The sequence below is a fragment of the Piliocolobus tephrosceles genome, chromosome 1, assembly GCF_002776525.5.
Source record: "Piliocolobus tephrosceles isolate RC106 chromosome 1, ASM277652v3, whole genome shotgun sequence".
Taxonomy (NCBI): domain Eukaryota; kingdom Metazoa; phylum Chordata; class Mammalia; order Primates; family Cercopithecidae; genus Piliocolobus; species Piliocolobus tephrosceles.
Window position 1 is genome coordinate 24990080 of NC_045434.1, and position 16171 is coordinate 25006250.

The following is a 16171-nucleotide window of genomic DNA, read 5'->3' on the forward strand; positions in this document are numbered from 1 at the left end:
TGACTTCTGCATCTGTCCTTACATCTTCTTGCTCTGACTTTGATCCTCCTGCCTCCCTCTTATTTTTGTGATTGCACTGGGCTCACCAGATAATTCAGGATAATCTCCCCATCTCAAGATCCTTAACTCAATCACATCTGAAAAGTCTATTTTTCCCATGTGAGGTAGTACACTCACAGGTTCTGGGGATTCGGAAATGGGCCTCATTTACTGGGGGTCCTCATTCAGCCTACCACATTATTTTCAATGTTAACTGTATGAAATTGAAATTTTTGAGTCTCCTAACCAAACTGTACCTCTGCCTACCCTTCCACCTCCCTCACCTTCTGTATCTCAGTAAATGGCCCTGCCATGTAATAAATGTTCCCATCAGACACACAGTTCTCTGCTCTCCCTCACCCCCACATCCAGTCCCTCATGTTGTTCTGTCATATCGACTTCTAAGGTGTATCTAGAACCCATACACTTCATTTTTTGGCTACTGCCACTACCCTAGGCTAAGCCATCACCAGCTCTTGCCTGAACTGCTATCATAGCCTCTAATTTGTCCTTTACTTCAGCTCTTGCCCTTTCCTAGTCTATTCTCCACAAATCAATCAGGTTTTTTGCAAACACAAAGCAAATCATGCTGTTTTCCTACTTAATCCTCTCCAATTGTTTCCTATCTCATGTTGAAGAGAATCCAAATTCTTCATCATGACTTCTAAGGCCCCGTGATCTGACCTGGCCCTCTCTCAAAGAACATCTCATTCTACTCTCTTTACCACCACATTCTGGTCACACTGGCCTCCCTGGAGATTTCGACCTGGCTCAAGCCATGCTTCTCACATGCAATTCTTCAGCTTGGCACTCTGCCAACTCTTTGCCAACTACATCCTTGCTGAGCTTTTGGTCTCATGTGAAATGTCTCCTCCTCAGAGAAGCTGTTCCACACGACTCCACCTAACTGGAGTTCCCTACCCTGCTGGGCACACATTTTTCTCGACCACTTCACCCTTTTATGTAGTCTTCATAGACTTATCACTACTGATAATTACTTAGTTGTTGTTTACTTTATATCATTTATTTTCTCCATCAGATGGTTAATTCTGTAAAGGCGCAGGCCGTTTCTGTTTGTTCCTTGCTGTATGTGATGCTTCACAGGTATGTAGCACTAGGAAGCCCTGAATACATTTTCTGTCATCCTTACCCTGACTTTATCTTACTTTTGTGGGTTCGTTTTCCTTTTGTTCTTGTTTTCTTACTTTGTATTGAAATGAGAAAAACTCACTACCCCCAGGCTCTACTCAAGGCTGGGGGCTAGAGGAGGCAGAGCTTCCTCTGCTCTTGTCCCTTCCACCCACTGTCCACTCACTCGCCATTAGTACTGCGTATTGAGGGCAAAAGAAAAGCTTTCTACTACTGTTTCTTCCCAGGGAATGTGGGATTCATCCTGGAATGCCAAAATAAGGATGAATTGTCAAAAGAGAAAACAATAATGCCTTTCTGGACCAAAGATAGAAATTGCTCTGCATAATAATGTAAAAAGCTTATTTTCACCGACTGGGGGCAGAGTGTTCCTTAGAGAGATTAATATGATACTAGCTGCTTTTTTTCTTTCCCTCTGGCAAAGGCTAGAGATAAACAAAAAACTGGGGTTCTAGACTCTAGGGAGGAAGGACAGCATTCAGAGCTCCATTTGTAGGAGGTGAGCACGGCCCTTGAGATGAGGAGGGTGTGAGCAAGTCTGGGACATACAGGAGAGAGATGATGAGTAGGGGACACCCTGGGAGAAAGAGGTCCTGAGCTCTTTTCTTTTCTCCCGAGCCCTGACCCTTGAGCAGTGGCACACAGAGTGTCTTCCTTTATTCTCCGGTGCAGTTGTCATGTTTCTTGGCACAGTGCCTTGGACCTTCTGTATATGCTTCTCTCCAGAGCCTTTGTCTAAGATGCTGGAGAGTAGCTTATAGCCTGGGTTGGCATCAAGTTTGTCGATTCTCCCCAGGACCCTTTTCTTTATAGGTGCCACATGTCATGATTTATGCACAAACATGATTTGCCTGACAGTGCAGTCTGGGCCTGGAATAATTTTAATTAATGGGAAAATGGTCCTCAATACACCGATTAGACCTCTTCAGGTACAACAAGATAAAAGCCTGATAATTTGGATGGAGTACTCTTCTTAAATATCTACTCTGTGCACGGCAGCCAATGGGAAAGCCAGGCTCTCTCCCACCTGATCCAATGAGTAATTAAGAGAGGGCTTTTTCTTCCCTACCTCTCCCCTCCCTCCATCCCGCTCCCCAACTAAAGCTTAACAGGTTGGTGGTATGATGTGGAGACTTTTAAAGGGTGCCATCCTAGGAGCTTAGGCAAGAGCCAGGGTGTCTTCTCCCCACTCCCCAAGCACTGTTCAAGTGGGTTTGAAAAGCAGGCAAGTGAGGGAAGGAAGAAGCTAGAAGCAGGCAAGGTAGGTAACGGCTCTCGGCAAAGTTCGAGAAGTGCCTGTGGCCATGAGTGAGCTGGGCACTCGGAAGCCCAGCGATGGCACTGTTTCTCATCTGCTCAATGTGGTGGAGAGCGAGCTTCAGGCAGGGAGGGAAAAAGGCGACCCTACAGAGAAGCAACTTCAGATCATCCTGGAGGATGCACCTCTCTGGCAGAGATTCAAGGAAGTCACTAATGAGATGATTGTGACCAAGAATGGCAGGTGAGTTTATCTGCCGCCCTGCGTGGGCTGGCAGGGCTTGGCAGGAGAGATGAGACCCCTTGAATATTGAAGAGGTTGCCGCTCTTCGCTCAGAGGCGGCGGGATCTGATTAAACATGCTTACAGGAACGACTGTCTCCAGCGGCTTTCCTCCAGCCAACTTAATTAATTTCTCTGAGATCATCAGAGGATGAAGCCACCTGTCTTACGTGCATTTTAAATGGAGAAATTCTGGGGAATTACCATAAAGTGGGGGGCATGCCCCATTGGGATGGGCAAATGGACTCAAATGTCAGAAAATAATATTAATTTGTGACTAGCTGCAAACCCTATCACAGACCTAAGCCTTAACTCCGTCCAGATAAGGTGAAACACAACTTTATTTGGAAGCTGGATGATCTCCTCCTAAGTACTGCAAACTTGCCAGAAATGTTTGACTAGTTGAAGAGTGGAAGCAAACGGGCAAATGTAAACTCATTGCCTATCACTTCACCTGCTTCCCCGTGTGTGTTTGTGGTGAGTGTTCATTTGAGATTGTGTGTGTTTGTGATGATGTGAAAGCTGTTGCAGTAATAGTGAATGAAAACATATCATACTGTTTTAGAGAAGAGAAAATGCCTTCTTTCCTCTAAGTGCAACAAATTGAGGGATTAACTGAAACTGATCTCTGCTGGCATTTCTCAGATTCTGTTAAACCTAGTCTGCTAAGGGGCTGTCAAGGTAATATTAGAAGATTTCACTTTGTAGAGGAGATGCAAATATTTTGAAACAAAATCTCACCGCTTGCAGCTTGGCCAAACTAGCTCCAACATTCAGCTGATGTTCACATATATTTTCATACACATGGTCACAAAAGTACAAAATGCTGAAAGGCACTTTCAGTAGGCTTAGTTTTGGCTGAACTCTAATTATGACACCCTCGAGAGAATTCTTATAATAGAGAAGAGCTGAGGCCATCTGAACTTCTTTCTGTCAGGCTTTTGTCCTTGTGCAAAATGCTTCCTTTCCTGATATCTTGGTTTTCTATATTTTAATAAAGCACAGTATAGAAAATGAACTATTTCTTGTCAGTCTTGGAGAGTTGTGAACTCAGGAGCTGTTACATGGCATTAAAGTGCGTTCTAAAATGAAAGCCATACCTGAATTAGGACATTTCAAGAAATTGCAATTATACCAGTAGCAGGAATATCAACCTTGCTTGATTTTTATATTTTCTTTCTCAAAATGGGTTCCATACTTATTTCATATAGATTTATTGCTTTTAATATTTGTTACTGTAATTATAGTTGTTCTTTCTCTTGACCTGTATTTGTACATTATTTTTAGCTTCTTTCATAGAAGAAAACATAAAACATATCTTTAATTTCACAGAATTACCCCAAATTCTTAATTGGATTTAATCTTTTGCCCTTTAAAGATGGGCAAAGATGCAACTGTACAAAGTTTATTTTATCTGACAATAGGTAGAACATTCTGCTTATTATTCTTTGTATTATTGGATACTAATTACACTAATAGCCTCATGCTATTGATTTGGCTGTCAAATTGGCCATATATTAAGGTAAAAATAAGTACAATCACCAAGTAAATATATGGTTCATCTATTTCAATAAGGAATAAATAATAAAAGTTTCTGAAACCATAATAACATATTATTAAATTCCAATTTAATAATATGTTACCTTGGAATGTACCTTTACCATTTAAGAAACACTTTGTCTTGCCTTTTATTGCCTATATAATTTTCCACTCTATTTAACATGTAATATACTTCACATTAACCCAGCGTGGTGGTCTGCTCCTGTTGTCCCAGCTACGCAGGAGGCTGAGGCGAGGGATCCTTGAGCCCAGGAGCAGTCTGGGCAACATGGTGAGACCCTGTCTTTAAAAAGCAAAACAAAATCCTTCATCTTTAAAGTCATTTAATATTAACTACATGAACAATATTCTTTGTAGAAGAAGTCTAATTGCGGTGAACTTGGTTGTTCTTATCTATGGATGTCCTGCTGTGTTTCCCCTCTTCCTGTAAATGAAATCTTTTTCTTAAATTCTCCTAAGTTCTCTGAGCCCTTTAGGGTCAAGATTTTGCCAGGAGATAGAAAGTTCCCTTTATACTTTGATTAAAGAAGGGAAGACAAGTCCATAAGAAATTGATGTACTTAATAATGAATGAACTTGGTCTGAAATTACTCCCAACTTCTTAGTTTCTCAGATGAAACCATTAGTCACACTTAACCTTTGTGAATATAGACATCTTTCTTGCTTCATCTTCTTTACTACCTTCTTCCTTCTTTCTTTTCTCCCTAACCATTTATTCCTCAATGCCTCCTTTCTACTCATTCTCCTGTATCTATAGACTCTCTGTGTCTCCTTCAGATCCTTGCCCTCCACATCGACTCCCACGCCTGGTGCAGGTAGATTTGTGGCCCTTCCCTGTGGAGAAGAATGTTCCTGGTATGATTACCCAGTCCTAGCCTTTTTCATTCACATTGTGACCTGGGCCCTTTTTCATTGACATTGTCACCTTGACTTTTTAAAAAAGCATCATTTGGGGTGATAACTCCTGTACACTTGAGGTATCATTGTTCTGCATTAAAATAGCAAATCTTGCAAGAGCATAAGATGGGCTGATGAAAGAGTGAAAAGACTCATTGTCAAGTGGAGATCTACTTTCATATATATAAATAGGAAGCTTGCCTCTGACATTGATCAGAAGCTGTAAAGAGAAAAGCTTTTCCCTGAAAAACATGGAATTATCTCCAGAAACTGGGATCCTGATGTTGGCCTCCTTTCTTTCCTTCCTTTCTCTCTCTCCCTTCCTCCTTTTCTTTCTCTCTCTTCCCTCCCCCATTCTACTAGTTCTTTTCCCTTTTCTCCTTTTCTTCCTCCCTCTCTTTTTAAAATGGAAAACTTTTAGTACTTTTAGTTATTCGTAGTTAATAGTCCTTTAGATATAACAGTAATAAGTATAAGACCTCCTTGGAGCTCATTTGAGTCATCTCTAGTATATCCAGCCAGTATTTCCTTTCATGTCCATCCTTTAAGCTGGAAACTTATACTTTAGTTCACAGAAAGAATTCATTTCAGACTTCAGAGGTAAATAAATTAAATTGCTTGCTAGCATGGCAGCTCATGTCTGTAATCCCAGCACTTTGGGAGGCTGAAGTGGGAGGATTGCTTGAGCCCAGGAGTTTGAGACCAGACTGGGCAATGTAGGGAGACCTCTTCTCTACAGAAAATTTAAACAATTAGCCAGGAGGCCCAGGTAGGTGGATCACTTGAGCTCAGAAGTTTTAGAACAGCCTGGGTAACATGAAGAAACCCTGTCTCTCCAAAACATACAAAAAATTAGCTGGGCATGGTGACACCTACCTGTAGTCCCAGCTACTTGGGAGGCTGAGGTGGGAGATCACCTGACCCTGGGGAAGTCAAGGTTGCAGTGATCACACCATTGCACTCAAGCCTGGGCAACAGAGTGAGGCTGTGTCTCAAAAAAAAAAAAAAAAAAAAAAAAAAAAATCAAATCTCTTGCTTTTGTTTTCTTTGTAACATTTTCACGTAAGGCGAAAATGCTATATTTCTTGTTATCATAAAATAAGAAGTGGGAATTACTAAGTTTAAATTTGTCAGTGATTAAGGGGTATTGGTGCAGTGCCACCGAGTTGATGGTCATAGTCTCCAGTAAGGGCAGTACAAGAGAGGAGAAAAGTAAGGTTGCACATCAGGCCAATACATTTCCATGTCCCTATAGCCCATGAGTATTTTTCTCTGAACTTTAAAATTGCACCTCAAGAAGATCATATGCATTTATGTAATCTGCCGCTAACCGGGCCACCTCGCTTCCCTAAAGCTGTTCTTTTTTTCCTTTTGTTTATTTATTTTTAATTGACACCTGTTGCTATTCTTATGCCCGCTCACCTTCATATAAATGTCAGCATCCATGCACCATGTGTGTCTCTCTCTCACATACACACACACACACCCCTCTGAAAGTTCTGATGAGTATTTGATAAATAGTAGAGTTTTGTGGAGAGATGGAGAAAAGCGTTTACAAGTTTAACTTTTTGAATTTGCTTTTAACCATCTCTGCTGTTCCCCCACCTGTAAAATCTGCCTCATCTCTGCCCCCCTTTCTTCCTGCAAACCTCACTTCTCATAGCCTGCTCCAGCAGCACTGGCTTGTGGAGATACCCTGTCAGTGAAATAAAACTGGAAAACTGGTCTCATAATAAAAGCCGAACAGTTTACGGGCAAAGCCCAACCACCTGTGGTTCTTCAGGTATAGTTTTCTTGAGGAGTGCTTATTTACCCTGCCACATTTTCCTCTCTTTATCTCCAAGGAGGCTTTCTTTCCAGGGTGGTTTAAGTGAAGTTATGCTGTTACTTAGGGACTGATTTACATATTTCTTATCCCTCAGACTCTGGGTTTCTCTATGTTAGCTAGATCTAGGGAAAAAATGGGGAAAAAATCACCTTGATTGGAAGTGCAGTTCATTCCTGAAAATAAAGCCTGATCATGAGTGGTAATCACAGATCAGTTAGTTACTGGATCCCTAGATAATGCATCCCTGTCGTTGTGACACAAAAGAGGGGAAAGTGGAGTGGGAGGAGGGGAACTTGGCTTGGAGGCAGGGTTAGTTCCGGTCCCAGTTACAAGACCTTAGGCAAATTGACTGACTTTTATTTATTCCTCATTGCCATAATAGGGAATGTATTAAAAAATGTATTAAAATAGGGAATGGATTAAAAATATATCTTTTCTCAGTTTATTTATGTAGTGATAAAAACAAAAAAATTATAAAGTTCTTGGCAAATGGAATACTAAAGAAAATAGAGCAATTTATCATTCTACCATTTCCCAGATATATCCTCCTTCTAAGAGACAAGACACTGTGACTTCTTTGTTTTTATTAACAGCTTTATGATGATGTAATTCACATGCCATACAGCTCATCCATTTGAAGTGTATAGTTTAGTGGTTCTCAGTAATTCACAGTTGTGCATCTGTCTCCACAATTAATTTTAGAACATTTTTATTGCTTCAAAAGGAAGCCCTGCGCCCTTAGCTGTCACCTCCTCAGCCCCTGGCAACCACTAATCTACTTTCTGTTTCTATAGAGTTACCTATTTCATATCATGGACATTTGATATCCTGGGAATCATACAATACGTGGTCCTTTGTGAACAACTTCTTTTACTTAGTGTAATGTTGTCAATGTTCATCAATGTTGTAGCATGTATCAGCACTTCATCTTTTTTATTGACAAATACTCCATTATATGGATATAACACATTTTATTTATCTTTCATCACTTCATGGACATTTGGGTTTTTCTACATTTTGGCTATTATGCATAATGCTGCTATGTACCTCTGTGTACAAATGTTTGCGTGGAACTATGTTTATATTTTTTCTTGTGTATATACCTACGAGTGGAATTGCTGGATTATTGAGAAACTGTATATTTAACCAGGTGAGGAACTGCCAGACTATTTTCCAAAGTGGCGGCATCGTTTTATATTCCTGTCAGCAATGTATAAGGATTCCAATTTCTCTACATCTTCACCAATGCTTTTTATTGTCTGCCTTTCATATTGCAGTCATCCTAGTGGCCATGAAGTGGCATCTCGCTGTAGTTTGGGTTTTGCATTTCTCTGATGGCTAATGATGTTAAGCATCTTTTCATTGATCATGGCTTCTTTGAAATACCAGGTACAGCTCCGACCATAGCATGAAAGATGGAAAGCCATTACACATTTTCTTATTCTGGAATGAAAAGTCATGCTACACTCTTTATGAGACCTCACATAATATAGTTGAGAGAGTTAAGAAGAGGGCACTCTAACCTATTAGCAGTGAGGATAGTAATTGGAATTTTCCCTTCACTTTGCCTCAGCCACTTTGGTCTTCTCTTTTAGTTTCTGAATAGAGTGGGGCTATTTAAATCTAAGGGCCACTGTACTTGCTATTTCTTTTGCCTCTAAGTGCACCTCCTCTAACATTTTGCATGAGTCATTCCTTCTCATTATTTAGGTCTTAGCTCAGATGTCACTTCCTGTTCAGATCTGGCTAAAGTAGCTTCTCATCCTTTAGTCTCCTTCTGTGACATAGTGCATTTTAGTTCCTTCATGGCACTCTTGCAATTTAAAATGATCTTTTTTTTTTTTTTTTTTTTTTAAATAGAGATAGGGATCTTGCTAAATTGACCAGACTAGTCTCGAACTCTGGACCTCAAGTGATCCTCCCATCTTGGCCTCTCAAATTGCTGGGATTATTGGCATGAGCCACCACACCCAGCCCCAAATGATCTTATACATTAAAGAAACAACAAAAATGTATTGACATTTTTGTTGCCTGACTTCTTTGTTAGAATGCAAACTTCATGAGCAAGAGGATACTGGGTCTGCAATTTTTGTCATTGAATCCCCACCTAGAACAGTTCCTGGCATAGAGCAGGTACTAAAAAACCATTTGTCAAATGGGCAGATAAATCTCTAAGTAGGTATTAAGATTTGGGAAAACATTGAGGGGGACTTTTCCTTTTACTGTGGCTCAACCATGTTAGCCTTTGAGAAGCTAATAAGAAAGGAAAACAGAGTTAAAAAAAAAAAAAAAAAAGGAGTGGTGAATGTAACGTAATGTGTGCTTTCTAAGTCCCAGTTTCCTCATCTATAAAATTGGCATAATAACCTCCTTGTGGGTGAAGTAAGACTTAAGTTATATTTCACTTAAGTGAAATATTCACCTACGCAAAGTCCTAGGTGCAGAGTAAAACTCAGTACAGCCATCCCTTGGCATCCACAGAGGATTGGTTCCAGGCCCCTGCAAATATCAAAATCTGAGGATGCTGAAGTTCCTTACATAAAATGAACTAGAATATTTTGCATATAACCTATGCACATCCTCCCGTATGCTTAAGTTATTTCTGGATTATTTATAATACCTAATACAATGTTAATGCTATGTAAATAGTTATGCTGTATTGTTTTTATTTGTATTATGTTTTATTGTTGTATTATTTCTTTTCAAATTTTTCCATTTGCATTTGGTTGAATCTACAGATGCAGACTGTGGGAATGTGGAGGCCTGACTGTACATGATAACTATTATCACTAGAAAAACAATCTTGCAGTTAGGCACTGTGGCTTAGACCTGTAGTCCCAGCACTTTGGGAGGCTGAGGTAGGAGTTGAGCCCAGGAATTTGAAAGCAGCCTGGGCAACACAGTCAGACACTTTTTAAATAAAAATAAAACAAATGAAAGTGTCTTGCGTTAAGTGATTTCTTTTTTTTTTTTGGGACAGAGTCTCGCTCTGTTGCCCAGGCTGGAGTGCAGTGGCCGGATCTCAGCTCACTGCAAGCTCCGCCTCACGGGTTTACGCCATTCTCCTGCCTCAGCCTCCTGAGTAGCTGGCGCCTGCCACCTCGCCCGGCTAGTTTTTTTTGTATTTTTTAGTAGAGACGGGGTTTCACCGTGTTAGCCAGGATGGTCTCAATCTCCTGACCTCGTGATCTGCCCGTCTCGGCCTCCCAAAGTGCTGGGATTACAGGCTTGAGCCACCGCACCCAGTGCATTAAGTAATTTCTTAAATCATAATTCAGAACTTTATGAAACGTCCTGACATTTCTTATCATGAAGACACCAGCCATGCTCTCATGCTTGAACAATTGCATTGTTATTCTGGCAGTTTAGTGCATGAGTAATACATTATATGTTTTTTCTCTTACTTTTACGTGTGCCATATAGTCTTATTGAGAAAGGTTTTGGTACTTTTTTTTTTTTTTTTTTTTTTTTTTTGACATAGTCTCACTCTGTCACCCAGGCTGGAGTACAGTGGTGTGATAATAGCTCACTGCAGCCTCGACCTCCCATGCTCAAGTGATCCTCCTGCTTCAGCCTCCCCAATAGCTGGAACTACAGGTGTGCACCACCATGCCTGGCTAAATTTTGTATTTTGTATAGAGATGGGGTTTTGCCATGTTGCCCAGGCTGGTCTTAAACTCCTTTCGTACTTTTTAACTTTAGTATGCAAAATGACAGTTATACACTTGCCACTGTTGTGTTTTCTTTAAAATAAAATAAAAAGTAAACTTTAGTACTTCAGAAGACGCACTGGACCAGAACACAGAGACTGTGTCTCTGTATACCTCATATAAACAGGTCTGACTGCTGGCTGTCAGAATAACCCTATATAATCTCTAGCATCATTTCTGATGCCCACTTTTATGATTCTTTGCAAATGGCATTTGTGTTCTCAGGATCCTTCTGTTTTCTACACTTGGCCAATATTATTAAGATAACTGAAAAAATTAAAATATATCATAAAAGGGAATTAATCTGATAGTAGTAGAAAATAAGACAATAATCCTATTGAAGAAAGAACAAAAGAAAATGCAACATAAAGATTTTACATCACACAGGCAGCCTCCCTGGAGGTGTATCGTGTTAGTTAACGTAAAAGTGCAATCATCTCACTAAGGGACGAGGAGTGTTGAGGTGGATAATGAAGTTCTCAGCAAAGACCTGGATTTGGAATGCATCATCTGATGCATTTTTCTCCCTAGAAATGTAACTTAATTTATATACTTGTCCTAGCCTCCCATTTAAATTAATTTTCTCTCCTTGAACACACCAACACAGCCTCATAAAGCTGTTGTGAAGAACTCACTGAGTTAGTTCATGTAAAGTGCTTATTCCCATGCCTGGCACCTAGTGAGTGCTCTGTAAGTGTTGGCTGTATTACCATTACACCCAAGCCCTTTGGCTGGCCTGGCTTTGCTTTGGCTCCAGAATCTTACCTTAGGCAGTGACTTTAGAGTTGGAAGCACAAAGGACGTCAACTCTGCCTCTCTTTTGCCTAGCGGGCAGAAACTACTTCTCTCTGCTTTTTTTTCTGGTGATATGAAGTCTAAATAGAGGCCGGGTGTGGTGGCTCACACCTGTAATCCCAGCACTTTGGGAGTCTGAGGCGGGTGGATTGCCTGAGGTTGAGAGTTTGAGACCAGCCTGGCCAACATGGTGAAACCCTGTCTCTACTAAAAACACGAAATTAGCCAGGCACGGTGGCACATGTCTGTAATCCCAGCTACTCTCCTGGAGGCTGAGGCAGAAGAATCACTTGAACCCGGGAAGCAGAGACTCTGTCTGGAAAAAAAAAAAAAAAAAAGAAGTCTAAATAGAATAGGGAATAACTGCTAATGGCCATGGGGTTTCTTTTTGGGATGATGAAAATGTTCTAGACTTATAAGCCAGCTACTTGGATAGTTTCTCCAAATATTTGTGAGAGTAAACTTGTTGTATTGTTCTTGTATTAAACTATTAAACTTGTATTATTCTAGCATGTAGAAGAAGGATTGATGAATCTAGATCCGCATGTCTCAAAGTGTGTTCTTTGGACACAAATTTCTCATAAAATGCTTAGCTAAATGATAATCCCACTGTCACATACGTTTAGGGTGTGCACATTCCCACGCTTTCTTCAAAAAGTCCCATGGTGTACAAGGGTATGTTAAAGGCCCTGAGGCACCCTGGAGGAAAGAACTGGTCTCACTTCGTACAGTTAAGAGTTCCTCTCAGTTACTTGACCATGTAACCCTGTTTTTGTTTTTTTGAGACAGGATCTCACTCTGTCACCCAGGCTGGAGTGCAGTGGCACCATCACAGCTCACTGCAGCCTCCAACTCCTGTGCTCAAGCAATCCTCCCACCTCAGCCTCCCGAATAACTGGGACTACCATGCCCAGCTAATTTTTTTTTTCTTTTTTTTTGAGATGGGGGTGTCTCACTATGTTGCCCAGTCTGGCATGTTTTGCTATAAATGTGATTACTATTATTTAGGAATAGTGTTCTTTATGAGGTGGGGAAGGGCTAGTCCGTGGCATCAGTGTGCCAGTGGGAAATCTTTGAAGAAAGCTTTATCTGGGGATGTGGCCTTTGATACATCTTGGGCTTCAGGTTCCTGTTGTGTCAAATGACTCCATCAGTGGTTTTCAGACTTTAAAATGGAGCATGTTTTAAAGTGAAATCTTAGTATTAAATTCATTTATAAAAAGAAGCTCCAGTAGCATTGGGATTGTGGACTTGGGCCCTGTTCTTTTGGCCTCCTCACAGGGTGTTCCACGGAAGGCCTCAGTATTGAGAGGCCCCTGGACAAGGTGAGAGTTCCTCTAACGTGCCTCCTGTGGCTAAGTTTCTCCCTTTCCTTTTAGACGGATGTTTCCAGTCCTAAAGATTAGTGTCACAGGGTTGGACCCCAATGCCATGTACTCCCTCCTGCTGGACTTTGTCCCTACGGACAGTCACCGCTGGAAGTATGTCAATGGGGAATGGGTGCCCGCTGGCAAGCCAGAGGTCTCCAGCCACAGCTGCGTCTACATTCACCCGGACTCCCCCAACTTTGGGGCCCACTGGATGAAAGCTCCCATCTCCTTCAGCAAAGTGAAGCTGACCAACAAGCTCAATGGAGGCGGGCAGGTATGAATGAGGCGGGCAGGCCTGGCCACCCGCTCCAGCCTCCCCGCAACACCAATCAAGAAATATCAAGGGTGCATTTAGGCAATTAGAGGTGTCCTCACCAGCCTCTTCTCCCACAGAAGCCAATTATTCCCTGGAGTCCAAATGTAAACAAGAATAAACAGCTCTTAATTGGTGCTTTCAGTTTTTAATGGACTTCCTGATGTTAGGAGAGTGAGAGAGCAGTGGTTTACTTAATCACTGGGGCCCTTTTCAGAGTTTTGTCTTGTGTGCTGTGCTTTTTACCCAGCTCTGAGAGGGAGATGTTTGTGGGTACTAGGGTTTTGTTAGTCCCTCTCCCCTGTTTTAGTATAAGTGGCATGCTGGCAATAGACAAATACCTTCAGAAAAAGCTGCTTCTAAATGAAATAATTACTACCTCCACTTGGGCATTACGATAATTATCAATAGAATATTGAATCAGCTTTGGTTTTTCAGAAAAAAAAAATCAAAACAAACCTTCCTTAAACAAGGAAGGTTTTATTTCAGGTCTCCAATTAGAGTAAACAGGCATCTGGGGCTTTTTCTTCTTGTTTTCTGTGTTAGGATTGTGAATACTAGTCTGCTATGGAAGGTTGTTAGTTACTTTCTATAATGTAGGCGGTTTCTGGGGATTGGAGAGGGATGGGATGAAAGGGTCTGGATTCTTCTCTTCCCCACCTGCGTGTTTGATTTTCCCTTAGCCTCCCACCCTGTGCCCATGTGCGCCTTCTCTGATCTCTGTGCTTAGACGGCAGGGACCATAGGAGTTCATGTGGCCAGAGGTAACACTACCTGAGTCTGTGTGGTACTCAGAAGCTTCTAGTTCCTTATTAAAATGGGCAATTGAACAGTGAATTGTTACTGCCTACCAGATTTCACAGCAGGAGACTGTCATTACACCTTTCATTTGACTCATAGAAAGTGTAACTGTCAGATGTCAGATTTCACTATTCTTTAGTCACTTGGAAAATGCACCCATTGTCAGCATTTTGAGTTATTAGGATTCCTCAAATGAAAAAAAAAAAAGGCAAACAATATGTTTTGATAGATTGAAATCCACATTGTTGTGCTGAAAATAGGGGAAGGAAAAAAGGAAGCCAAGATTTTGGCAGAAAACGGAAAACTCTTAAGAATAACTCCTCTCTGACAACCTACCCCTCACCCTTGTAAAGGCTTCAATGTTATGCTTCCTGGAGCTTCTGGAAAATTCCCTTCATTTGTTTCTTAGAGGTGTGGTGGCAGCTCAGGTGGCCTAGGATTTGAAATGTGTGTCCCTAACTGGGGTGGTGCTGAGCTTGGGACCAACTGGAGATGCTGGCTCGTTTATCACCTGTGATACGCGGGGCTTTGCTTTTCTCCTCTTTCTCTTCTCCTGCCTCAACAGATAATGTTGAATTCTCTGCATAAGTATGAACCCCAGGTTCACATAGTGCGTGTTGGAAGTGCTCATCGAATGGTAACGAACTGCTCCTTCCCTGAAACCCAGTTCATAGCCGTGACTGCGTATCAGAATGAGGAGGTAAGACTGTGTGTGTGTGTGTGCGTGCGTGTGTGTGTAACTGTCACCTGGGAGATCATGGCAGGATGGGAGGTAGGGGAGTCCTTATAGATAAAAGGTAGGTTTTCCAGGATTTGGATACACTCAGTAGACATGAAGTTGAACAACGGAGTAGCTGCTCTCCCTCCCTCTTGCCTGTTTGCTAAAGGCTCACCAGCATGTGCTCTCCTGATGCCAACAAGGCACAGCTGTGCATTGTCATGAAACGCCTGAGTTCTGTTGAAACTCTGGAGTCTTTGTTGTCAGGCCCCTGTGTGCCCTTGGCCTGTGCAGAGTTGAGTGTGTCTTGAATGGGTACAATTGGGCAGGGACTGTCGGATCTCCTGCTCTAGAAGCAAGTCTGTAGCAAGTGATCCAAACGTGTACCCTCCCTTGGGTTTTGTTATGCTATCAATCCTGCTTGTTAATGTTCAATATCTGAGCACAGCTAAGTCTGCTGCTGCCCAGTGACTTGAGCCGCCTGGCTGTGAGGGCTCAGTGGTTAGCGCCTGGCCTGTCTGTGAGCTGCTTTGGGTCCGTTCACATGCTTTGATGATTATCAGAAGAACCCAGAGAGGGTTGAATTCTTTTTGATTAAACTTTAAAAATGTTCTTTAAAGATAATATTTATTTATTTAAAAACACATAATAAACTGACAGTACAGAAGTATATAAAGTAAACATGAAGACCATAAGGTAAAGCTGTACTGTTTTCTTCTGGTTTTGGAACCTCACTCCCCATGGACATGACGAAGAATTACTTAGAGTGTGTTTTTTTTGACAACTTTTCTATGTATTTGTAAATATATATGTGAATGTGGATTTCCTCACATAAATTGGCTCATGTTGTATATATTATTAATCTGCAAATTTCTTTTTCTCCAATTTAACAGTGCGTTATGATTACCTTTCTATGTAATTACACCTACATATATCTCCTTTTCTGTAATGCCTGCAGAATATATTGTTGTATGAATACACTATTTCACGTAATCAGCCCCCCACCAATGGACATTTAAGTTCTTTCCAACTGTTTTCTTTTCTTTTTTTCTTTTTCTTTTTTTTTTTTTTGAGACAGAGTTTCACTCTTGCTGTGCGGTGTGATCTCGGCTCACTGCAACCTCTGCCTTCTGGGTTCAAGCGATTCTCCTGCCTCAGCCTCCTGAGTAGCTAGGATTACAGGCACCTGTCACCATGCCTGGCTAATTTTTTTTTTTTTTTTGAGTCAGAGTCTTGCTCTGTCACCCAGGCTGGAGTGCAGTGGTGTGATCTTGGCTCACTGCAACCTCCGCTTCCCAGGTTCAAGCGATTCTCCTGCCTTAGCCTCCCAAGTAGCTGGGACTACAGGCATGCACCACCACGCCTGGTTAATTTTTGTATTTTTAGTAGAGATGGGGTTTCACTATATTGGCCAGGCAGGTCTCGAACTCCTGACCTCAGGTGATCCGTCCG

The 16171-nt window shown here is 41.5% G+C and overlaps 1 protein-coding gene across 8 annotated transcripts in view; it reads left to right on the top strand.

The window, feature by feature from the left end:
* The window catches only part of LOC111539304 (T-box transcription factor 19), an 88004-nt gene that overhangs the window by 53127 nt on the left and 18706 nt on the right, over nt 1-16171 (top strand). For 7 of the 8 annotated variants that reach the window (XM_023207102.1, XM_023207103.1, XM_023207100.1 and 4 more), the window contains 2 exons: nt 12897-13161; nt 14567-14701. In XM_023207102.1, the coding sequence (XP_023062870.1) occupies nt 12897-13161; nt 14567-14701 (400 nt within the window). Of the gene's footprint in view, nt 1-2480; nt 2690-12896; nt 13162-14566; nt 14702-16171 lie in introns of those variants that run through there. The other variant, XM_023207105.1, reaches the window with a different exon arrangement.